Here is a 26,156-nt window from a genome sequence, read left to right as displayed (position 1 = left end):
GCAAAGCTAAACATAGTCTGGGTACTCCTATCTCTAGTTGCTAATCTAGGCTGGCCACTGCTGCAATATGATGTAAAAAATGTCTTTTTGCATGGAGACCTAGAAGAGGAATTCTACATGGATTTACCACCTGGATATAGTCCAAATACCTAAGAAAATGTAGTGTACAAATTGAAGAAGGCTTTATGTGGCCTTAAACAATCCCCCAGGGCTTGGTTTGGCTGATTTACGAAAGTAATGCTTACTCTAGGGTTTAAACAAAGTCAAGGAGACCATACCCTCTTCATACACCACTCGACCACAAGGAGAGTGACAGTGTTACTTGTGTATGTGGATGATATTGTTGTGACAAAAAATGATGAAGAATGTAGGAATAAACTCAGGGAATGCCTGATCAAGGAGTTCGAAATTAAAGAATTTGAGAGATTGAAATACTTCTTAGGCATAGAAGTTGCATACTCAAAAGAAGGCATTTGTAACTCCCAACAGAAATATATCGTGGATTTGCTAACAGAAACGGGACTACAAGGTTGTAAGGTAGTTGAAACTCCAATCGAACCCAATCACAAATTGGGGAAAGTTCTAGAGGATAATGAAGTTGATAAGGGGTCCTACCAAAGATTAGTGGGTAGACTAATTTACCTAGCTCATACTCGGCTAAATATTGCATATGCAGTGGGGTGGTTAGCCGATTCATGCATAATCCAAAAGAAACTCACCTAAGGGCAGTTTATAGAATACTGCATTGTTTGAAAGGAACACTGGGAAAAAACATTATGTTCAAAAGGGGTGAATGCATGACACTTGAAGCCTATACTGATGTAGATTATATAGGGTCAGTGGTGGACAAGAGATCTACATCTGGGTATTGTACCTTCCTAGGGAGTAACCTTGTGACTTGGAGGAGCAAGAAATAAGGTGTAGTGTTCCGGTCAAGTGCGGAGGCAAAATTCAAATCCATGGCTCTAGGAGTTTGTGAGTTGCTTTGGTTGAAAATATTACTAGATGACTTGAAAATCACTTTGGAAGCACCTATAAGACTATTGTGACAACAAGTTAGCAATAAGTATTGCTCACAATCCAGTTCAACATGATAGAACTAAATATGTTGAAGTGGACAAACATTTTATTAAAGAAAAAAATTAGATAATGGCTTGATTTGTACCCCATTTATATCAATCTTGTGAACAACTTGCTTCTAACTAAATTGATGCGGTCACCAATCAAGACCCGGCCCAAAGCTGACCCGACCACGCCGGAACAATATTTTAATACTTCTTAAGTTTTAGAATTCTACTTGGTTTAGGATTCTACTTTATGTTATTTTAATACTTCTTAAGTTTTTAGAATTCTACTTGATTTAGGATTCAATTTCATGTTTCTACTCGATTTAGGATTCTACTTCATGTTGGATTAGGATTTATTTCTATTAGGATTTTAGTTGGATTTTGTTTACAAATATTAGATGGATTTGGATTAGCCAAATACTATAAATATGCCTAGGATCTAGAGTTTGTAATCAAGTTTTTCTTAATCAAATTTCAGCAACCTATTTGGGTTTTCTTAGCAAAACAGTCTTGTTTTTGCGTCTTCTTGAAAGCCAAGATTCGGCCATTGAAGTTTGCTCTTTTAAGGGTTTATTTTGGTGTGTGTTTTTTACACACGCGCTACACGCTGCGTCAGGTGGTATCAGAGCTATTAATCAACCAATCAGATGGCTAATCTTGAAGGTAACGGTAGCAACTAGCCTCGTGACGGTGATCAGGGGTTGTTCGCAGTTTGGAGAGCAATCGAAGAACAGCGGGAAGTAACTCGTACTATTCAGCAGCGATTGGAGCAACATAGCAACCAATTGGGCACCTTACTACGAGTTGATGATGACATGAACCTGAATAATGGGGTGAATCAAGCCGGAGCGGGAAGACCACCCATTAATCATGTCCTTGTTAATCCTAGAAGGCCAGTGATTGAAGATAGCGATGAAGAGGATGATTTTGGTCGAGCAATAGCTAACCCTGGTGGTAGAGGGGTTAGGAGGAATGCGCATCAGCACAACCACTGGGGCAACGATGAGTATAAACTAAAAGTTGATATTCCTACCTTTAGTGGAGATCTTGATATTGAGGGGTTCCTAGATTGGATCACTGAGGTTAACCGTTTTTTCGAATACATGGAGATCCCAGATGAACGACAAGTAAAGTTAGTGGCTTACAGGTTGAAGGGTGGTGCATCTGTTTGGTGGGAGCGATTAAGAGAAACGAGATTGAGGGAAGGCCGACAGCCAGTTCAGACATGGAGACGAATGAAGCAGCTGTTAAGAGGTAGGTTTTTGCCCTCTGACTATGAACAATATATGTTTGAAGCTTATCAAAGATGTGCACAGGGAATGAAGAGTGTGAATGAATATACCTCTTGAGTTTCTGCGATTGGCGGAGAGAAACCAATTGTCAGAAAGTGACAATCAACAAGCAGCTCGTTACTTGAATGGATTGAAGCCTGCTATTCGTGATAAAATTGGGGTTCAGATGGTTCTGAGTGTGCAAGAAGCAAGGAACTTAGCTTTAAAGGCTGAGTTAATGTTGAGTGAGAGATCTCGTAATGACAACTATCGTCGGTATAGTGGGAATGAAAATAAACAACCAGCTTTTGATAGAGGCAAGTCGGTTCAAGGAGCGCAATCCACCCCATACAGTCAACCCTAATAAGGCTACAACGGGGGAAAACATTCGAGGTACTACTTCTAATCTTCCAAAATCCCCTAATCCTTATGCAAAGCCTATTCTTTTAAAATGTTTCAAGTGCAATGAGGTTGGGCATCGATCTAGTGATTGTCCAAGGAGGAAAACAGTTAACATTGTAGAAAAGGAAGAGGAAGATGTTGCTGAAGAGGAAGTATATTGCGGGCCTGATGGGGAGGATGACGAAGAAGATTATGAACACGGGCAATATACCTGTGTAGTGAGGAAGTTAATGCTATCTCAAAAGAATGAAGATATTACTCAACGGCATAAGCTTTTTCGCACGAGGTGTACGGTGAAAGGAAAAATCTTTGAGTTGATTATTGATAGTGGAAGTCAGGAGAACATCATAGGAAGAGACGTGGTGGCAAAGATGCAGTTAACTCCTGAAAAACATCCAAGCCCTTACATGATTGGATGGATCAAAGAAGTTGGTGGCATACATGTGGACGAACGTTGTAGGGTGCCTTTCTCTATTGGTAAGTACTCCGACGAAGTCTATTGTGATATTGTTGATATGAATGCTTGCCATATTTTATTTGGGAGGCCTTGGCACTTTGATGTGGATGCTAAACACTCGGGTAGGAAGAACACATATCAGCTTGAGAAAGAAGGTGTGCGTTATACTTTGTTACCCATAGTGGAAAAGAATCAAACCAAAGCTTCTAAAGTGGAGGGGCGAAATTTTCTTACCATTACACATAAACACACTAAGTTTGTGAGGGAGTGTAAGGATACTCGAGAGGTTCACTTATTGGTTATCAAGGGAGAGAGTGTGAGTGAGCCACTGAAGGTGAATCAAATTCCAGTGGAGGTGCAGGGATTGTTAGAGGAATTTCATGATGTGGTTCCTGAGGAGTTGCCTAATGAGCTACCTTCTATGAGAGATATTCAATACCACATTGACTTGGTTCCTGATGCTAGCTTGCCTAACCTACCACACTACAAGATGAGTCCTAGGGAGAATGAGATTTTGCGTGAGTAGGTAGAGGAATTGTTAAGAAAAGGGCACATTCAGACTAGCATGAGTCCATGTGCAGTGCCAGCATTATTGACACCAAACAAAGATGGGAGTTGGAGGATGTGTGTTAATAGTAGAGTCATCAACAAAATTACTATTGGGTACAAATTTCCAATTCCTAGGCTCGACGACATGCTTGATCAACTTGATGGAGCTGTGATTTTTACCAAAATTGATCTTATAAGTGGTTATCATCAAATCAAAATTCGACCTGGAGATGAGTGGAAGACAACTTTCAAGACGAGAGATGGGTTGTTTGAGTGGTTAGTCATGCTCTTTGGACTAACCAATGCACCAAGCACTTTCATGAGACTAATGAACCAAGTATTACGCCCTTTCATTGGTATATTCGTTGTGGTGTATTTTGATGATATTTTGATATACAGTAAGTCTATTAATGAGCATGAGGGGCATATTCGAGAGGTGTTGAGTGTGTTGAGGGAAAACAAACTTTATGCTAATTTGAAGAAGTGTACTTTTATGAGTGAGAGCTTGTTGTTTTTGGCATTTGTTATAAGCAAAGAGGGCGTAAAGGTAGATGAGGAAAAAGTGCGAGCTATTAGAGAGTGGCCAACCCCTAAAAATGTCAGTGATGTGCGAAGTTTCCATGGGTTAGCAACTTTCTATAGGCAGTTTATCAAACACTTTAGTAGTATTGTGGCTCCAATTACTGAGTGTTTAAAGAAAGGAAAGTTCCATTGGGGTGAAGAACAAGAGCAAAGTTTCACCTTGATAAAAGAGAAATTATGTACTGCTCTTGTCTTAGGTTTGCCAAGCTTTGACAAATTGTTTGAGGTTGAGTGTGATGCGAGTGGAGTGGGTATAGGTGCTGTGTTGTCCCAAGAGAAGAGACCAATTGCATTTTTTAGTGAGAAGTTGTGTGAAGCCAGAAGAAAGTGAGAACATTACTTGATTGCCAAAGAATTTGTTCTTTACACGGATCACTAAGCTCTTAAGTACTTGAGTAGCCAGAGGCAATGGAGGAGTGATATGCATGCTAGATGGTCTGCTTTTATTGATAAATTTCCATATAAAATTGTACATAAGTCGGGACAGCATAATTGAGTGGCAGACGCTTTGAGTAGGCGTGTGGATTTGATCAAGACCCTTAGTGTTGAGATTGTTGGGTTTGAGTGCTTGAAAGAATTATATGCGACAGACGAGGATTTCAAACATGTGTGGGAACAATGCATGTCTCAGCAACCATTAGGAGATTTCTATGTGCATGATGGGTTTCTCATGAAGGGAAATCAGTTGTGCATCCCTTGCACATCTCTTCATGAGAAAATTATTCGGGATTTGCATGGTGGTGGCTTAGCAGGGCATCTTGGCAGAGACAAGACTATTGAAGCTATTATGGGAAGGTATTATTGGCCAAGAGCAAGGAGAGATGTTTCTATTATTGTGGCGAGGTGTTATATATGTCAAACAGCTAAGGGGCACTTTTCTAATGTCGGTCTCTACATGCCATTGCCCGTTCCCAATGCTATTTGGGAAGATTTGTCTATGGACTTCATGTTGGGTCTACCGCGAACCCAACGAGGTATGGATTTTGTTTTTGTAGTGGTTGACAGGTTTTCCAAGATGGCGCACTTTCTCCCATGCAAGAAGACGACAGATGTAGTAGCTACAACCAAACTGTTTTTCAAGGAGATTGTTAGACTACATGGAGTCCCTAAAACTATTACTTCGGATCGTGATACAAAGTTTTTGAGTCACTTCTGGATTACCTTGTGGAGAATGTTTGATTCATCTTTGAATTTCAGTAGCACAACACATCCCCAGACTGATGGACAAATAGAGGTGGTGAATCGTACCTTAGGAAATCTGATTCGCAGTGTTTGCAAAGACAAGCCAAGACAATGGGACCTAGTCATAGCTCAAGTGGAATTTGCCTACAACAATGCCGTGCATAGCTCAACAGGAAGATCACCATTCTCTATCGTATACATGAAAGTTCCTAATCATGCATTGGATTTGGTAAAATTGCCAAAGGTACTAGGTTTCAGTGTTGCAGCTAGTGACTTAGCCGAACACGTTCAAGCAGTTCAGGAAGATGTCAAGCAAAAGTTGCACGAGGCGAATAAGAAGTACAAGGCAGCAGCTGACAAACATAGGAAGCACAAGGTATTTGCGGTTGGAGATAAAGTCATGATATTCTTGAAGAAGGAACGGATTCCTACAGGACAACAGAACAAGCTCAAGTCAAAGAAGTATGGTCCTTACAAGATTACAAAGAAGATCAATGATAATGTTTATGTTGTGGATTTTCCAAATCATATAAATATTTCCAAAACATTCAATGTTGTTGATCTTTCTTTGTATTTGCCGGACGTTGAGTTGTCATATCCAGATCATAATTTGAGGACGAATTCTTCTCAAGTGGGGGTGAATGATGTGGTCACCAATCAAGACCCGGCCTAAAGCTGACCCGACCATGTCGGAACAATATTTTAATACTTCTTAAGTTTTAGAATTCTACTTGGTTTAGGATTCTACTTTATGTTATTTTAATACTTCTTAAGTTTTTAGAATTCTACTTGATTTAGGATTCAATTTCATGTTTCTACTTAATTTAGGATTTTACTTCATGTCAGATTAGGATTTATTTCTATTAGGATTTTAGTTGGGTTTTGTTTACAAATATTAGATGGATTTGGATTAGCCAAATACTATAAATATGCCTAGGATCTAGAGTTTATAATCAAGTTTTTCTTAATCAAATTTCACCAACCTATTTGGGTTTTCTTAGCAAAACAGTCTTGTTTTTGCGTCTTTTTGAAAGCCAAGCTTCGGCCATTGAAGTTTGCTCTTACAAGAGTTTATTTTGGTGTGTTTTTTTTCACACGAGCTACATGCTGCGTCATAAATGGTTACCCACAGCCATGTATCAGAGGATGACTAACAAGCTTGGAATGGATGATATCCATTCTCAATCTTGAGGGGGAGTGTCAACGATTGAAGTTTAAAGTTTGAATAGTTGGCGATTGAATAGAAGACGATAAGGAGCCAAGAAGATAAGAACTAAAGTTTTATTTGTTTTAAGTTTTTAATCTCCTATGTAAATCTGTAAATTATAAAGTTATTGTTGTAATCTAGTCCTACTAATTAGGATTGCAATCTATTCCTAGTTTTTAGGGGAATTATTAGGAGCTCTCTTGTATATATAGAATAGCTTACACACGGAATAAAGTGAAGGAGTTCTATTTTCTTCAAAGTTCCTTTTTAACAAACATCATATCCCGACTGTTGTCTATTGGAATTGTCATACTGCAGTGTTGTCATACACAGTAAACAAGGAGAATAGTTGGAGTTATGCTACTTGGGTATGAAACATTGTCTTAGATCTCCTCCAACCATCTCTGCTGATAAGTTTTTCCTATTTTCCATTGTTTACTTGCTCAATCTAGTATTCTTGTTCCTAGGTGATGCACCGTTTCATTGTGCTAATCAAATATGCGATATGTCCTATGCCATTGCAGTGAGCTACCTCAAAACATGGTCATTGTGCTAAGAGGCTACAAGCCTAAGGACATTTTTAACATAAGTATGCATGTTTTTTAGAATTCATCAGCCCCAATTCATCGTGCTATTCAAATATGCGTAAGTCTGATGCTGTTGTGAGTCAACTACCTCAAACATGGCCATTGTGCTAGGTGGGCTACGAGCCCAAGGACTTTTGTAACATAAGTCTGCATATTTTTGAAATCTAGATCTCTGATATTCTCTGAAAGGCCAAGTTTAGTTACAGAAAAGAAGGGGAATAATTCATACAACTGAACCATATAAGAATCTTTTAATCCTATTGAATCTAATCTAATCTTCCTAATAAATCTAAATTATTGATTGATGTTTCATTAGCCTAAGAATAGGTGTGAAGACTTTCCTCTTGACACCTGTTGGGAAAATAGCTACTTATTGGCTGTTTTGGAATCTCTGTTTGAAGATGGATCCAGATGCCCCATATTTGGGCTTCTTAGATGATACAATTGCCCAGTTGGGGTATATTTGCTATATTGGGATTTGATGCCACCATTCCCTTTCTGAGGACCCAGACATGAACTCCTTGAGCAACAATATATCTGACCCTTTGTCAATCGTTCCCAACCTAAAGCATATCTGTCTAGGTCCAACCATGCATCATTGCCTCAATATACTCAGGAACTGACACAGGATGATGCAGTGTTGACTTTTGCTTGCCACTGTGAACAATCGCTGCTCTGGCTTCAGCATCTTCATCAATGTTTTACTGGTATAAAAGCTTTAGAATATCATAAATTTATAGTACTGCTCTGGCTTTAGCATCTTCATCAATGTTTTGGTGGTATAAAGGCTTTAGAATATCATAAATTTATAATACCTATGCACTTGGGTGATAATGATCCTTTCAAATTTCTTGTAGTGAACATATATTTACCTGATTCCTACATCACTTGAATAGTCCAGAAGCTATGAACATCTGTGTCAGCTTATATCTCTTGGTACTAGCTTACTAAGATTATGCTTACAATATGCAAGTGCATGTTTTGATAATTATGAATGGTGCATCAGTGGTGCAGAATTATATTCAATGTATGTTGGAGAGGGTGAAGCTTTGTTGCGTAATACATTTCGGAAAGCTCGCCTTGCTGCCCCTAGCATAATATTCTTTGATGAGGCAGACGTTGTTGGTGCCAAACGGTTAGTACTTTGTTATTTGATTTAGTCGCTTGGATTGCAATAATAACTGAATATAACTCATCTTTAAATCACTAGAGCATCCCTTATGTTTCAATTATTAAGGTTAACTAAATGTTGATATGATTACATACATACGCATTTATGGTAAAAGTTACAAGTACGAGTGTCCCTCTGTGTCTGTCCATCACATCTGAGTGTTGATGCAAATCACAAAAACTCTTTCATAACCATTTGGATTTTCTCTACTAAAAAAACAGTTGGATTTTATTTGTAACTGATAAAATATATTCTCCTTATTTATCTTGTATTTTATTTATCTTGTACTTTATCTTTATCTTGTTCCTTTTTTGATTAGGTTTATTTCTATTTTTCTCTATTGTAATCTAGTCCTATAAAATAGGAATGTAATATCTAAAATGTAGGAGAATTCTTAGGAGAATTTTTAGGAAACTCTTGTATAAATATTTTTCATTCGTATCAATAAAATATACGGGAATACCGCTTCCCTTTCTCATTTTTCTACATAGTATCAGAGCCTCGTTAATAAGCTGATACAGTAAACCCTAGTGCCTTCATTCCACAGTCACTTCATTCTGTTCAAGTGCCTTCATTGCACCGTCACTGTTCACGTTAGAACGCCTCTGTCCGGCCACCGCCTTCTAGCACTGCCACCACCATTGGATTCGCCGTTACCAGATCGGCTGACCACCAGAGAACCACTGCCATTGGAGTCCACATGCGCCCCCACGTGTCGCTTCACGTGCCGCCATCAGTTCGCCTTCGACCCCACGCGCCGGCACGTGAAGGAGCGTCCGCAGCCCTTTCGCCTCTAGCTATTCCAGATTTGCTCTCCAACGTCTTTCTAGCCCATCCTTGGTGTCAAAATCTTCCGTTGCTTGGTGCTTCTTCCTTCCGTTGCTGTCTCAAATTGCCGATTTCTTCTCTGCCAATTTCTTCACCATGACAGACATTTCTGAGACAAAGAACGGTGCTTCATCTGACATGCCAATGGGGAGTTTGTCTAAACAGTGACCTTCTAGGGTTACATCAGTCTTATAGGCTTGATGGAAGGAACTACTTACAATGGGCGCAATTTGTGCGGACTTTCTTGAAAGGAAGAGGAAAAATGGCCCATTTGACCAAGCCTAGTCTAGATGCTAAAGACCTTGATTTTGCTGCATGGGAAGTAGAGGATTCCTTGATAATGTCTTGGCTGTGGGGCTCAATGCACCCTGAGGTAAGTAAAAATTGCATGTTCCTGTCTACGACTAAGGAGATTTGGGATACTGCAAAGCGTACTTATTTTAAAGTGCAAGATGCCTCGGTTATTTTTTATATCAAGATGAAAATAAGTAGTACTAAATAGGGTTCTCTAATTGTCACCGAGTACTATAATAAAATGAATGGATATTGACTTGAGTTGGATCATTATCAAGGTATCAAGATGAAATGTAGTGAAGATGCAGCTACCATAATTACAATATTTGAAAGAGATAGGGTAGTTGAATTTTTAGCAGGCCTTAATGCTGATTTTGATCGAGTAAGGGTGCAGGTCCTAGTGAAAGACAAAATTCCTTCTTTAAATGAAGTCTTTGCTATTGTTCGTAGTGAGGAGTATAGGAGAATAACTATGCTAAATGAGACTTCTCTTGAGGGATCTACAATGGCAACTAACAAGAAATATGCTTCTCGGTTTAGGTCACAACAAGGTGGGAATGTTTTTAATCCTAAAGCTCAAAATAAAGATGGTTTATTGATGCGGTCACCAATCAAGACTCGGCCCAAGGCCGACCCAACTAAACCAGAATAGTATCACCAAAATAGTAGTGCCATAATGTTATTTTAATACTTCTTAAGTTTTATAATTCTACTTGATTTAGGATTCTATTTCATGTTTCTACTTGATTTAGGATTCTACTTCATGTTTGATTAGAGTTTTATTTTTATTAGGATTCTAGTTAAATTTTATTTAGGATTTATTTCTATTAGAATTCTAATTGGATTTTGTTTTCCAAATATTAGATGGATTTGGATTAGCCAAATACTATAAATATGCCTAGAATCTAGAGTTTGTAATCAAGTTTTAATCAATCAAATTTCAGCAACCTATTTGGGTTTTCTTAGCAAAACAGTATTGTTTTTGCGTCTTCTTGAAAGCCAAGCTTCGGCCATTGAAGTTTGCTCTTTCAAGGGTTTATTTTGGTGTGTTTTTTTCACACACGCGCTACACACTGCGTCATTTATGGTGTTCTTTTTGTAAGAAACCCAGGCATACCAGGGGGACCTATTTTAGACTGCATGGGAATGAAGCGGTACTGAATAAGGTACGAGGAATGAAGAATCTTCAGAATTTTTAGCCTCGACAGCAAGTTCAAGCCTATCAAGCTGCCAGGGAGGAAGAGACTGCATTGGAGAAGACAGATTCAGTTACAGCCGATTAATTTATCATGACTAAACAACTTAATGTCGAAGAAATCAGCAAGCTTAAAAGCTTCCTAAAGACTATTCAAGGTGGTTCTTGTTCCGTGGCCCAAACAAGTATTTGCTTGAATTCTGAATTTAGTATTGTCTCACATAATATTAGGAATAATATATGGATTTTGGATTCAGGGGCTACTGATCATATGACCTTTGATATAAATGTCTTCAATTCCTATACCCCACTAAGTAGCTCCAAAAAGATAACGGTGGCCAATGGTAATACAATTCCTATAGCTGGACATGGTAATGTAAATCTCAATTTCTCATTGCCTATGCAGCATGTTCTTTATGTCCCAAATCTTTCTAGCAACTTGATTTCTGTTCATAAGCTAACAAAGGATCTAAATTGTTGTGTTGTCTTTTTCCCAAACAAATGTGAATTTCAGGCATTGGACACGGGGAAGAAGATTGGAGTTGGTGAGGAATGGAATGGGTTGTATTTTCTGAAGACATGCAGTGCTGATCTTAAGAGGGAGAAACCTTCAACTTACTCTTCTCAGCCAGCTTCAGCTTCTTCGATTGCTTTTTAGCCAGCTGTTTCGATCCATGATTTTTGGCTTCAACATTGTCGTTTAGGGCACCCTGCCATTAGTACTATGCAGTCTGTGTTTCCAACTATGCTTAGAAATTTGGACATTTCTAATCTTTATTGTGATGTGTGTGAACTTTCTAAACATCATAGAGTTTTATATCTTGTGAGTAACAATTTATCCTCTCTTCCATTTACTTTGATTCATTCGGATGTGTGGGGACCATCTAAAATTCCTAATTGTTCTGGGGCTAGGTGGTTTATTACAAGAACAACTTGGGTTTATCTCTTAAAGAATAAGGCCGCTATTAGTTCTATCTTGCCTATTTTCTATAAGATGATATCTACTCAATTGGGTCTTAAATTAAAAAATTCCGAACTAATAATGCAAGAGACTACTTCAATCATCACTTGCATAACTTCTTCTAGCAAGAAGGTATAATTCATGAGTCTTTATGTGTTGATACTCCTCAACAGAATGGTATAGTAGAAAGAAAAATGAGACATTTGCTCAATGTTACTAAAGTTCTCTAACTACATCATTCTGTCCCTAAGTCTTTTTTGGGGGAGGCAGTTTTGACCGTTGCCTACCTAATTAATTGAGTTCCTTCTACTCTTCTAAAACACTAAAGCCCAATTCAATGCTTGTCCTCCTATTTTCTAGCAGTATTTTCCGGTGTTCTAAAAGGTGCTAGGCGCTAGTCGGGCACCAGGCTAGGGCCTAGCGCCTAGGCGGGGCCTAGGAAAATTGCTATTTTTTTTTTTTTTAAATTTTGTGATGTAATTTGATGTTATTTTCAATTAAATCAAAGTTGAAAAGCATTAATAATGCAACATAAACCAATAATACAACAATAATGGAATGACAAGTGAAATATATAATTAAGCATGAAAAAACAAATTGTTGTAGATCAGTTCTAGGTTCAATAAGATAAAAGCAACAATAATGGAATGACAAGTGAAATATAGAATTAAGCATGAAAAAACAAATTGTTGTAGATTAGTTCTAGGTTTAATAAGATAAAAGCAACAATAATGCAACATAAACCATACTTGAAGAATTTAAGTATCTAACTATCTAATTAGACTTCTTCCTCTCCATATTCTTCTAATACATGATCTTCATCAGACTTAAAATCAAATTCATTGAGCTCTTGTTCATCTTCTTCTTCTTCTGATTGGAAATCATCTTCATGAAGCTCTCTCATCCTAGAACTTCTTTGAGGTTGAAGCATCTGGTCTGCTCCAGATGCTTCACCAACCACTTCCCAAGTAAGCCCCGTACCAGGATCAATTTCTTCATCATCTCCTCCTTCAACAATCCAACCTTGTGCATTGCTGGCATCACTAGCAAGTAGCACATCAACATTCCTTTCCTTCTCCTTCTTTTGCTTGTTCATCAATTTTGCATTAAATTGGACATAGACAAGATTGTTCAATCGATGCATATCCAGTCTATTTCTTTTCTTCGTATGTATCTACATAAATAAGATAAAAGTAATATCACTTTAAGTCTTTAAATGATAGGAATAATGAAATTAAAGTATTAAAAACGTTTTAAAATATACACTAACCCCCTTCAAAAGTGCTCCAATTTCTTTCACAACCAAACGAACTACTGGTTAATGAGAGGATCCTTATTGCCATTCGTTGCAAGTTTGGAGTGTGATTTCCATAAGTTATCCACCATTTAACTACATAGGTCAAACAAGTATAAAGTAAATAAACTTATACACAATAGAAACTAAGAAAATGATTAAATAAATTTTATACCTGGATTATAATTGTCATCATTTTCTGCACACCCTTGAGTTGCCCACGATTTTCCAAAAGTTCCTTCTTTATGAGTATATTTTGGCAACTCAATATTTACAACATGGCCTTGCAATTCACCATTGGTATCATAAAACATCTCCACACAATTAAAAAATCCATCCATGACTTCATGATCAAGTTTTATACCCATATCCTTAAAAAAGTAATAGGGATTCAAAAGGTAAGCCGCAAAATGTAGTGGACTATCTAGCCTATCTTTCACCCTTGCTTCAATAATCTCTATAATAGGCTGATAGTTCTTCTCAATATTATTTAGGGCCTCCTTAATAGCTTCCTTTGCATGCTTAAGCTCTCCATATAAAAAGCCCATAGAAGGCTTTTTATCTGCATCAACAATTCGAAGCACCTTCACCAAAGGAGCAAAAACCTTAAGGCATAAATTCACACCATTCCAAAAAGTAATACTCATCACAGTAGCATACGTTGCTTTCCCTTTAACAGTCTTTGACCATTTGCACTCATCCCATTCAGAGCTAGTAAACATTGTTCTCATTTGAGCTTTTTTCTCCATTAAACTTTGCAAAGTAAGGAAAGAAGAAGCGAATCTAGTGACTCCCGGTCTCACAATATCCCTCTTCTTTGTAGATGATCTCATTAAGGACAAAGTCTTATGGTGTGCATAAATGAAGATTGTCAAACTCTTGGCCTGATCAATGACTTTTTTAAACTTCGGTAGTTTTCCAATACTTTCAAGCATCAAATTAATAGTGTGAGTAGCACATAATGTCTAAAAGATATTTGGCCTCTTCAATTTCAATAATTTTGCCGCTCCCATATTGTTGGCAGCATTGTCTGTTACTACTTGGATGACATTTTGTGGGCCAACTTGCTCAATGCACTTGTCCACATATTCAAAAATGAGTTCACTTGTATGTGCTTTGTCTGAAGACTCTCTGGAAGACAAAAAAATAGTACCTGCATTAGAATTAACACATAGGTTCATGATGCTCCTCCTTTTTCTGTCTGTCCAAGCATCTGTCATAATGGAGCATCCATTTTGTGCCCACTCTTCTTCATGCTTTTTTAGTAATTCTTTAGTTCTATCCACTTCTCCCTTTAACAACGGTTCTCTTAACTGGTATTAACTAGGAGGTTTGAAGCTCGGGCCAAATTGACCAACCGCCTCAACAAACAGTTTGAAGCTATCATGATCTATAGCATTGAAAGGAATACCAGCTTCATACACTCATCTAGCACAATACTCACGAACAGTTTGTGTTCTTTATTTAAAGAGTGCTTCATTGATATTTTGTTGCCTTTTCGTCAAACAAGTTTCAGGACTGATGGAGGTTGCAAACTTATCCATAGGGCCAAGAGTATGGGGCGTTTTTTTGCTACCTAACTCTTTCAATTCATCTTCATCATCCCCCCTTCAGAAATATTAACAAAAGATCTCATCAAATCTTCCTCCTTCTTATTCTTCTTCTTACTCTTTGCCTCGACAATAGCATTCTTGCATTTGGATTTATCATCCGGAGAAGATTTTGGACATGCAGAAACATTTCCGGAAATATGACCTATGTGTTCTTTTGTTCTGTAAACTCCGCCAAATATAACTTTACCACACAACTTACATTTAACTTTATCCATATTTTTCGGATCAATTAACATTCCATATTCCCATCCAATATCATTGGACTTCGTTTTAAAAACCGAAGCTGCATCAGACGATGCTCCTATACTTCGAGTCCCATCCGACATTTTTAATTTAATTGAAGAAACTTGCAATAGAAACCTATATATAACCAATAACCTCACTTAATATTCAAAATAACAATAACATATCATGGCTGTAAAATAATCAAATGATTCAAATTAAGACAATAAAATAGAAAAATAATTTATGTTTTACAATATAATAAAAACAGAAATATAATCAATAATAAAAACATCAATATACTATAAGCAAGCAGCAGATTTTTTGGAAATATTATAGAATATATATAATTAATAATAAAAACTAAATATAAATCTAATAATTATATATAAATAGAAAAGAAAATGAAATAAAATAAAAAATAAAAAACATAAAAAAGAAACCAGAAACGTAGCAAACGCACAACCCACAGAGAGAGAGAGAGAGAGGGAGAGAGAGAGGTTACGAGTCGACGGAGATGCAACTTGCCGCGGTGGAGATGGAGCTCGACAGTAAGGACGGGGGCGGCGGTGACGACGCTGAGGCAACGAGGACGAGGAGGACGTGACGGATAAGAGGCGGTGACGATGAAGCTTGGCGGCGAGGATGGAGCTGGACGCAGTGACGGCGGTGAACTACTGGTGAGCCGATGAAGCTGGGCGGCGTTCAGGCAGCAGCGTTGAGGTGAGAAGAGAGTGAAGAGGGGGAGACGCTAACAGGTTCGATTTATGATTTAGCAAAAAAAGCCCTAAAAAGCTGATATTTAAAGCCAAAAAAAGCACTAGGTGCGCTGGCTGACTAGGTGCTACCTAGGCGCCCAAGCCAGCCGATTACTTGGGCCAACGCCTAGGAGGCCCGTTTAGGGCAATTTCGGGGCAGCCGCCTAGCCCGATTTTTAGAACATTGGTATTTTCTCATACTCCTCTTCCTTTGAGAGTCTTTGGTTGTGTTGCTTTTGTCCATGTATCCAAACATCATAGGGATAAACTGGACCCTTGAGCCCTCAAATGTGTGTTTCTTGATTATTCGCCCACTCAAAAAGGGTACAAGTGTGTTATCACCCTGCTACTAGAAAATTTTATGTGGCCAAAGATGTTACATTTGTTGAAAATCAGTCATTCTTTGGTCCTCCTAGTGCTGATATTCAAGATATACATATATCTTGGGCTGATATAAATAATGATCTTCTCATTTTGGAAACCTCTCATGATTTGTAGATTCATGCTCCGTTTGACCAACCGAAACCTCCAGAAGAACAAATGCCATCCACTCCAATTCGATTCAAAGGATCTCCCTATGTATTTAAGAGAAGGACACAACAACAACAGCCCATTCCAGAACCTCTTCCAACACCAGTTTCCTCTCCTAATCTAGGTAATGAAACCTCACGTTATTGTCCCTCTGATTCTCAGCCTAATTCTGCCACATCTAATTCATTGTCTGCATCAATTACTAATGATCTTGATTTGCCAATTGCCATTCACAAAGGGATCAGAAGCTGCACCCAACACCCTTTGGCCAATTATATGTCCTATCACCGCTTATCTCCAAATCATAAGGCCTTTCTAACTTCCTTAGACACAATTCCTATTCCTAAGACAGTTAATGAGGCTTTCCAAGATCATAATTGGGTTCAAGCAATGCAGGAGGAGATGAGGGCCTTAGAAAAAAATTAGACATGGGACATTGTCCCTAAGCCAAAGGGAGTTAAGCTTGTGGGCTGCCGGTGGGTTTTTAACCTCAAATATAATGTAGATGGGTCCCTAGAAAGGTATAAGGCAAGGCTAGTTGCTAAGGAATATCAACAAACTTATGGCATTGATTATCTAAAAACTTTTGCTCCGGTAGTCAAAATGTCAACTATGTGTATCCTATTAGCCCTGGTAGCACACTATGGCTGGAAGTTGCACAAATTTGATGTAAAGAATGCTTTCTTGCATGGAGATTTGGAGGAACAGGTGTTCATGGAACCCCCTCCTGGCTTTGATAAAGGGTTGTCTGGACAAGTATGCAAATTAAAGAAAGCTCTTTATGGCCTTAAACAGTCTCCTCGGGCCTGGTTTGATCGTTTTTCTAAAGCCATGAGGCATATGGGTTATTCTCAAAGTAGGGGTGATCATACTCTTTTCTTTAAGCATTCCTGTGGGGGAAGGGTAACTGCTCTTTTGGTTTATGTGGATAATATTATTGTCACTGGAAATGACTGTGAGGAGCAGGTACAACTTAAGGATAATCTGTCCAAGACTTTTGAAATTAAAGATCTTGGCATTTTGAAGTATTTTTTGGGTATAGAGGTAGCTTATTCTAAAGTAGGTATCTTCTTATCCCAAAGAAAATATATTCTTGATCTATTGCATGAGACAGGTTTGTTAGGTGGCAAAGGTGCAAGTACTTTGATGGAATTTAATGTTAAACTATGTGATAAAGGGCAACCGGTGGATAAAGGGAGGTATCAACGATTGGTTAGTAGACTAATCTACTTATCTCACACCAGACTAGATATTGCCTTCGCAGTAAGTTTGGTTAGTCAGTTCATGCATCTACAGAAGATCATATGCAAGCTGTACGACGAATTATGTGCTATTTAAAGACAACTTCCGGTAAAGGAATCTTATTTAAAGTTGGGACAGATTTGGATATCACAGGATACAATGATGCAGACTATGGAGGGTCTTTGGTTGATAGACGCTCTACCACAGGATATTGTGTCTTCTTAGGTGGAAATTTAGTTTCTTAAAGGAGTAAAAAGCAAGGGGTAGTAGTGCGATCAAGTGCTGAAGTCAAATTTCGAGCACTAGCAATGGGCTTATGTGAGTTGCTGTGGTTGCGAATTATTTTGGAAGATTTGAGGATTTTTAGCCATGGGCCAATCAAATTGTGCTGTGATAATAAGTCAGCTATAAGTATAGCACATAATCCTATGCAACATGATCGCACCAAACATGTGGAGATAGATAAACATTTTATTAAGGAAAAATTGGAAGCCAGATTGATTTGCATTCCGTATGTGTCTTTGGAAGATCAACTAGTTGATTGTTTGAGCAAAGGGTTGCCTCCTAAACGGTTTGAAGACTTGGTGTGTAAGCTAGGGATGGTTGATATCCATTCCCTAACTTGAGGGGGAGTGATAAAATATGTTCTCCTTATTTATCTTGTACCTTTCTTGATTAGGTTTATTTGTATTTTTCTCTGTTGTAATCTAGTCCTATAAAATAAGAATGTAATCTATAAAATCGAGGAGAAATTTTTGGAGAATTCTTAGGAAACTCTTGTATAAATATTTTTCATTCATATCAATAAAATATACGAGAATACCGCTTCCCTTTCTCCTTTTTCTACAGTAACTATTGTGGAAATGATGTTTCTTTTGTGTGGAAGAATATGAGACCATTTCCTGAAAAGTGGGAACTACACTACACAACTACTTACAAATTTTTGTTGTATCATTACATTCTTCTTCTCTTTCCTTTTTTTCTCTTTGGCCTGATTTTAGTTTCATAATGTGTTGAAAGAAACTACTAAATGAGAAATACATGTCAAAAGCTGGGAGTCTGGGATACTTTACCACATACAAAGGTTTAGATAAATACTTGGTTGCATCTGAACACTAACTTATTACTTTTAGTGTTTGTTGGGTGTTGTTTCTGAAACTCTTTCTGAAAAGAACCCGCAAATAGGAAACTACAGTAACATCTGACAAGTGAGAAAGCACATCCCTAATTTGTGTGCACATACACATCCTTCTTCTTCTTCTTTTTTCTTTTGGGGGGGTGGGGGTGGGGGTGGGGGGTGGGGGGTGGTTCCATTAAAATTCCTATAATTTTTCTAATAAAATTTGTGGCTCTGTTCTTCAACTAATACAGATCTTTCCAACTTCTTATCCTATCCTATCCTGTTGTATATGCTTTTAGATCACAATAATACCTGCTTCCCATGCCTTTTTCCTCCATTTGAAAGCATAATTTTGAGGAAAAAAAATCATACAGCATAATTACTGAAAAGTGTACCCAGTTAATGGTTTGATATGGGCATGCTCAAGGTTTTGCCTACCCAACTAACATCATGGAAACACTTCAATAGCTATAATAGATTGCTCATGCTATTCAGGTTTGTAGAAACTGAATAATTCTTGATATCTTTCGTATGTAAACGGCTGACTCCTCTTATAGAGGAGAAAGGATACAACATAGGAAACCTATTGCACCTAAGAAAGGAAAGATACATATATACATTCTTAGGAAAGTTTTCTAAGTCTGAATTAGAAAAGTATCCTATTCTAGATTTGGAAACTTCTAAAATAGACACATTTTGACCAGTGTAGCCTTTCTTCTTTGATTATCATTCGAGAACGAACACTCCCCCTTAAGTTGGAGAATGAATGTCTATCGTTCTTAGCTTGCATATTAGGTCTTCAAACCTCTTGATTGTGAGCCCCGTAGTTAACAACCACTTGTTCCTTGGATGGAACATAAGGAATATGAATTAGACCTACATCCAACTTCTCTTTTATGAAGTGCTGGTCTATTTCTATATGTTTTATCTTGTCATGCTGTATAGGATTATGAGCAATACTAATGGTTGATTGATTGTCACAAAACAATTCAATTGGACCTTGAATCTTGATCCTCAAATCTTCTAGGATGATCCTTAGCCACAGTAACTTGCATAGGCCAAGAGCCATAGCCCTAAATTATGCCTCTGCACTTGATCTTGTCACAATACTTTGTTTCTTACTCCTCCAACCACCTAAGAACACACAATAACCGATTGTTGATCTTCTATCAGTAAGAGACCCTGCATAGTCTACATCTATGAAGCCTTTAATGACCAACTCAGCCCCTATTTTGAACAAGATCCCCTTGTCTAGAGTAGCTTTTAGATAGCTTAAAATCCTCCTTACTGCTTGCATATGCTCCTCGGTTGGGCTATGCATGAACTGGCTTACTAGTCTGACAGCAAAAACAATGTCCGGCCTAGTATGGGAGAGATATATTAATTGGCCAACCAATTGCTGGTATCTTCCCTTATCCACTGGTTAATTGCTAGGGTTCTCCCATAATTGGTTGTTAGATTCAACTGGAATGTTATATCCTTTACCTCCTGTCAACCTTGTTTCAGCCAATAAATCCAATACATATTTACGTTGAGAGAGAAAAATTCCAATCTTAAGAGTAAACAACTTCTATTCCCAGAAAATATTTGAGGATACCAGGGTCTTTAATCTCAAATTCTCGGGATAAATTTTCCTTGAGAATCTTCTGTTTTTCTTCATCATTTTCGGTGACAATTATGTCATCCACATATACCAATAGTGCCGTTACCTTCTCTTCCCTTGAGTGCGTAATGAAGAGAGTGATCACACCCCTACTTTAACCGAATTCCATAGATTTCATGGTCTTAGAAAATCTGCTAAATCAGGTTCGTGGGGACTGCTTGAGTCCACAGAGGGCCTTCTTAAGCCTGCAATCCTTCTTGAAATCCGGGAGGTAATTCCATGAATACTTCCTCCTCCAAATCTCCATGTAGCAAGGCAGATCACATCTAACTGTTGTAGCGTCCATCCAAAGTAGGTTGCTAGTGAAAGGAGAATTCTTACAGTTGTTATCTTTGCCACATGGGCAAAGGTTTCAAGATAATCTATGCCATAGGACTGAGTATAGCCCTTGACCACCAACCTAGCTTTATACCTTTCCAAGGTTCCATCAGCCTTGTATTTCATATTAAAAATTTACCTGCAGCCTACTAGAGTCACTCCCTTTGGCCTAGATATCAGCTCCCATGTCTGATTCTTCTTTAGTGCTCTCATCTCCTCTAGCATAGCTTGTTTCCAGTTTTGATCCTTTAGAGCCTCATCAACTGACTTAGGAATAACAATGGAATCAAAAGATGCTAGAAAGCTCTTGTGGTTTTGGGAAAGACGGTGGTAGGACATGAAATTAGCCAAGGGGTGTTGAGTACAATTTCTAACCCCCTTTCTAATAGCAATAGGTAGGTCCAAATCATCAGTAGGAGGATTAGATTGAACTGAAATTGAAGGCTGTATGAGTTCCATACCTGAACTGTGGTCTGATGTTGATGCATGCTGAGGCTCCAGAATAGGCTGCCTTCGTTTGAATACATAAGGAGATCCTTTAAACCTAATTGGAGATGGCAGCTATTGAAAAACAACTTGCTCATTATTGCTTGAGGAGTAGATAGGAGGCTGAGGAGATGGAATAGATGTAGGCTATTGAGCAATACTTGAGCATTTTAGTGCTGAGCCTAGGTTAGTAAAGACATCACCACCACTTTGGTCACCATCAACCAAAGTCTCCCCCTTGTGACCAACCTGAAAGGAACTAAAAAAAGGTGTAGATTCAACAAATGTTACATCTTTGGACACATAAAATTTCCTAGTAGAAGGGTGATAACATTTGTAACCCTTTTGAGTGAGAAAGTTACCTAGGAAGACACACTTAATAGCTCTAGGGTCAAGCTTGTCTCGATGATGTTTGGGAATGTGAACAAAGGAGACACAGCCAAATACCTTTAAAGGAAGAGGAGTATGCAAACTGAGGTCAGGAAAATAGGAAGATAAACAATGGAAAGGACTTTGATGTTTTCAAATTTTAGATGGTACTCGGTTAATTAAATAAGTACTTGTAAGGACAGCTTCCCCCAAAAAATTCTTAGGAACATGATGATGGTGGAGAAGGGCTCTAGAAACGTTTAGGAGATGTCTCATCTTCCGTTCAGCTACTCCATTTTATTGTGGAGTATCTATCCAGGAAGACTCATGGACAATCCCCTCTTGTTGGAAAAATTGATGCAAGTGATGGTTGAAATAATCTCTTGCATTATTAGTGCACAATTTCTGTATAGGAGAGCTAAATTAGGTTGAAATCATTTGATAAAAATAGGGTAAGATAGTTCCAATAGCAGCTTTATCTTTTAACAAAAAAAAATCCAGATCATTCGAGTACAATCATTAATAAAAGAAATGAACCATCGAGCCCCAGAACAGTTAGGTTTCTTAGATGGTCTCCAAACATCAGAGTGAACAAAGGCAAAGGGTTTAGAAGACATTTTATTATTGATTGGATAGGACACACAATGATGTTTAGATATTACACACATCACACTGAAAAGTACTTGGATCTTGAGTCCTAAATAGGGTAGGAAACATGCTCTTTAAGAGAGTGAAAGGAGGATGACCAAGTCTATAATGATGCAGCCATATGTTAGCAAGATTTGAGGTAGATTGCAATGAGCAAGCATCTTTTAGTTGATCCCCTTTAGGATAATCACCATCCCTCTTCAAATAATACAACCCATTCTATTTTCTAGCAACACTAATCATCTTTCCCGCCTCCATGTGTCACGAAGGCGGCTATTAGGAGTTCTTTTTAAATTTTGCTAGTTGTGATCTTCATTTATATGTTTATCATTTTTGCTGTAGCCGTTAGTGTGCTAGAGGACTAGTAGAATGTGTTAGAATCAGAGTTTGTTATGCGGTTATGGGTGAGGGCCCACCTGTCAGGAGAATATACTCCTCCAACGGCCTTACAAATATGCCTCTCGTGCGCTTGGGAAGGGTATGCATGAAAATCAAGAAGATTATGTTCCCTCATCTAACCATTCTCTCTCTCTTGCTCTCTCTATCTCTCCCTCTCTCTATTCATCTCTCATCTCTTATTTCTTACTGTTCTTCTTTACTGTCAACTCCATTCTCAAGTGGACGACTGAATCTCCCTACCAATCCCATCAGATTAGTAGGAAGGCTATGGCAGTCACAATGGGGTTGTGACATATTGGTATCAGAGCTTGATCTGGCCAGTGGGTGGAGAAGATAGCTCATGGCGGAGAGGACACATATGAAGAATTTCGAAGCCCAGTTGCAGCAAACTGGGGTGGTGATAGTTGAGTGCCAAAACAAGATGGAGCAGTTAGAGTTGGGTACGACTCGGAATCAGGAAGCGATCCTTGTGTTAGATCGTCGGGTAGAGAATGCCATGGATGGAATGGAAAGGAGGCTAGAAGGATCCATCACTCGAGTACGGGATGAACTGGGTGCACAAATGCAATAGTTCATGGCCATGTTAGGCTGTCAATACTCAATAAGGCTAGCACCTGAGTTTCCCCCAAGGGAGGGGATATATCCTATCCTTCAGAGGAATAGGGCTGATTGCACGCTAAAGATACAAGAGGAGGAGATTAATCATGGGGGCAGAGAAGAAGGAATATTGGGTAGGGGACCCGGGGGTCCGATGAACCATCAACCCCAAGGATTCCCTATGCCTAGAATGGAGATTCTAGTGTTCGAAGGTATTAACCCCTGGTGGTGGGTGAGGAAATGTGAAAAGCTGTTTGAATGGTATAATGTCCCTGAACAACAGAAGGTGCCTCTGGTAGCCGCCTACTTCAACGAGGAGGTCGACCATAGTTGTTAAAGGCGCGCCTAGGCGCAAAGCGCCTTAAGGCGCCAGTTTAGCGCCTTGCCTGGGCCAAGGCGAGGCAATTTCAGTGAGGTGCACGCCTTGCACGGTGAGGCGCGGAGGCAAGAGGCGCGCCTCATGAAACCTAGGTTTTAATTAAAACCTAGGCAGCACAATTTCTCCCATCTTCTCAGTTCCAATATGTATACATTATAACATATTTATGTCCACATTTTCTTTTATTTATATTTTACCTTCCATTTACTTTAATACATAAATGTAAATAATAAAGTACCCCCTATTTGGATTTAATAAAAATATCTAAAAAATCAAAATCCATAACAATAAGAAAATAAAATTTTGGTTTTAGTACAAATTTAGGATTTAGTGATTTTATCACCCCCAAAATACATACTTACTATTTCTTGAAAAAATCATTAAAAATCATTCTGATGAGATTCAAGACAATAGATAGGATTCCAATGAAGTAGGATAGTTTCTGTATTTCAACCCCAAATTACAAGGAAAAAATGTAAACAAGCAACAAGATTGGGCATTCGAGAGGTCCAGGTCTCTCCTGCAAGAAAACTCCAAATTCTTCACACCTTTCTCTCTCTTCTAATCCCCTTTTATAGGTTGTTATCCCCCCTCCATAACTGTATTTGGTTATGCACATGCTGGTTTGTTACACAAACTAGCCAAGTTCCTACTCTAACCTTGGCGCACATGCTGGCTGTTACGCCATCCAGTTGTGTCACCATCATTCCTTTGATTCTTGTAGCACCCTTGGTAGGTCCGCAGCACTGGAGGCCTAACATTACTCCTCTCCCCAACTTTCACCTTGTCCTCAAGGTGAAAAGTGGGAAATTGCTGCTGAATTATGCTATAAGGCTCCCAAGTGGCTTCCAAAGGTGGTAACCCCTTCCACTGAAGTAGAACATCCAATCTATGTAAATTACTTCCTGTTCCTGGCCTGACCCCTAGCACTGCCTCCGGTTCAACCAACATCTCCAAATCTGCACTTAACTAATTGGGAATCTCCACAGTGGCTTGCAACGCGTCCTTGTCTTCACGTAGCTGGGACACATGGAAGACGGGGTGAATGTTGCAGTGTAATGGCAGCTTTAACTTGTAGGCTACAGGCCCTATTTCTTTTTCAATTACAAATGGACCATAGAATCTAGGAGCCAATTTCTCATTTGAACAACCAGCCAATGTTTTTCTACGATAGGGTCTTAGTTTCAAGTAAACCAAGTCCCCTACCTTAAACTTCACTGCTCTTCTTTTCATATCTGCCCCCTTCATTACCACTTGGGCTTTTAGTAGCTGTGCCTTAAGTTCCTCCAAAATGTGATCTCTTTTGACCAGCTGTTGCTCAACTACCGAAACATGAGTGGATCCCCTTTCAACCCTCAATATTGCTGGTGGTTCTCACCCATATACTACCTGGAATGGTGTCATTTTCGAGGCTGTGTGGTATGAAGTGTTGTACCATAGTTCAGCCCAAGGCAGCCACACAAACCAAGCTTTAGGTTTAGAGGAAGCAAAACAGTGAAGGTATGTCTCCAAGGTCCTATTAAGCACCTCCGTTTGACCATCCGTTTGTGGATGGTAAGCTGTGCTGTGGTGGAGCTTGGTGCCTTGGAGGCGAAACAATTCCTCCCAAAATCTGCTCATGAAAATCTTGTCCCTATCAGATACAATGGATCGTGGTAAACCATGAAGCCTCACAATTTCCTTGACGACAATCCCTACCACCTCTCCCGTTGTAAAAGGGTGCTTAAGCCCGATAAAATGCCCATACTTACTGAGTCTATCCACCACCACCACCAAAATAGAGTCCATCTTGCCCAACCTTGGTAAGCCTTCAATGAAGTCCATAGCAATGTCATCCCAAATTTGATTTGGGATAGGAAGGGGCTGCAAGAGCCCTCTGGACTTTAGGGCTAGCACTTTGTTTTGCTGGCAAACAGCATAATTACTCACATACCGGTGGATGTCTCGCTTCATTCCTGGCCAATATACATTAGCTGCAATCCTCTTGTAGGTTTTCAAAAATCCCGAGTGTCCTCCCACATTCCCATCATGTCCCTCGTGTAATAGCAAAGAAATGAGAGAAGAGCCTTTCGGTAGGTACAACCTACCCTTGTAGAGGAGGTGGCTATCCACCAACTGGAAATTGGGTCTGGAAGTAGGATCAAGCTGGAGTACCTGAGGGACTGTTAAGGCTAATAGGGCAGTAGAGTGATTGATGCGGGACAGGCCATCTGCTGCCTTATTTTCCAATCCGGGGCAATATTGAATTTTGAACTGAAATCCCATTAATTTAACCATCCACTTCTGATATTCTGGACTCACCAACCTTTGCTCCATCAGAAATTTGAGGCTCTTTTAGTCGGTCCGGACCATAAACTTCTTTCCCAACAAGTAATGCCTCCTTTTTTGCACCGCAAACACAATAGCCATCAATTCTCGCTCATAAACTGATTTCCTCCTTCCTAACTGATTAAAGGTATGACTAAAATAAGCAATAGGTCTATGATCTTGCATTAAAACTGCCCCCATACCTTGTTCGGATGCATCCGTCTCAACCACAAATGGCTTGCCAAAATCTGGCAAAGCTAAAACAGGCAGCAACACCATGGCAGCCTTGAGCCGTTGGAAAGCTTGCTCAGTTGCCTCATCCCAAAAAAAATTGTTCTTTCGTAGTCGCTCCGTGAGACGCCATTCTAACCTGCCATAATCCTTAACAAATCGCCTATAATATCTCGTAAGCCTAAGAAAACCACGCAATTCCTTCAACGTGGTAGGAGTGGGCCAA

General features: G+C 39.0%; 1 protein-coding gene across 1 annotated transcript in view; it reads left to right on the top strand.

The window, feature by feature from the left end:
* Window positions 1–26,156, top strand: part of LOC127797739 (cell division control protein 48 homolog B) — a 68,220-nt gene that overhangs the window by 16,284 nt on the left and 25,780 nt on the right. Inside the window, exon 9 of the mRNA XM_052330877.1 lies at window positions 8,311–8,439. Within this exon, the coding sequence (XP_052186837.1) occupies window positions 8,311–8,439 (129 nt within the window). The remainder of the gene's footprint in view (window positions 1–8,310; window positions 8,440–26,156) is intronic.

This window comes from Diospyros lotus, chromosome 3 (genome assembly GCF_014633365.1).
Source record: "Diospyros lotus cultivar Yz01 chromosome 3, ASM1463336v1, whole genome shotgun sequence".
Classification (NCBI taxonomy): Eukaryota; Viridiplantae; Streptophyta; class Magnoliopsida; order Ericales; family Ebenaceae; genus Diospyros; species Diospyros lotus.
The sequence above is the reverse complement of the archived record's forward strand: the minus strand, read 5'-3'. Positions and strand labels throughout refer to the sequence as shown.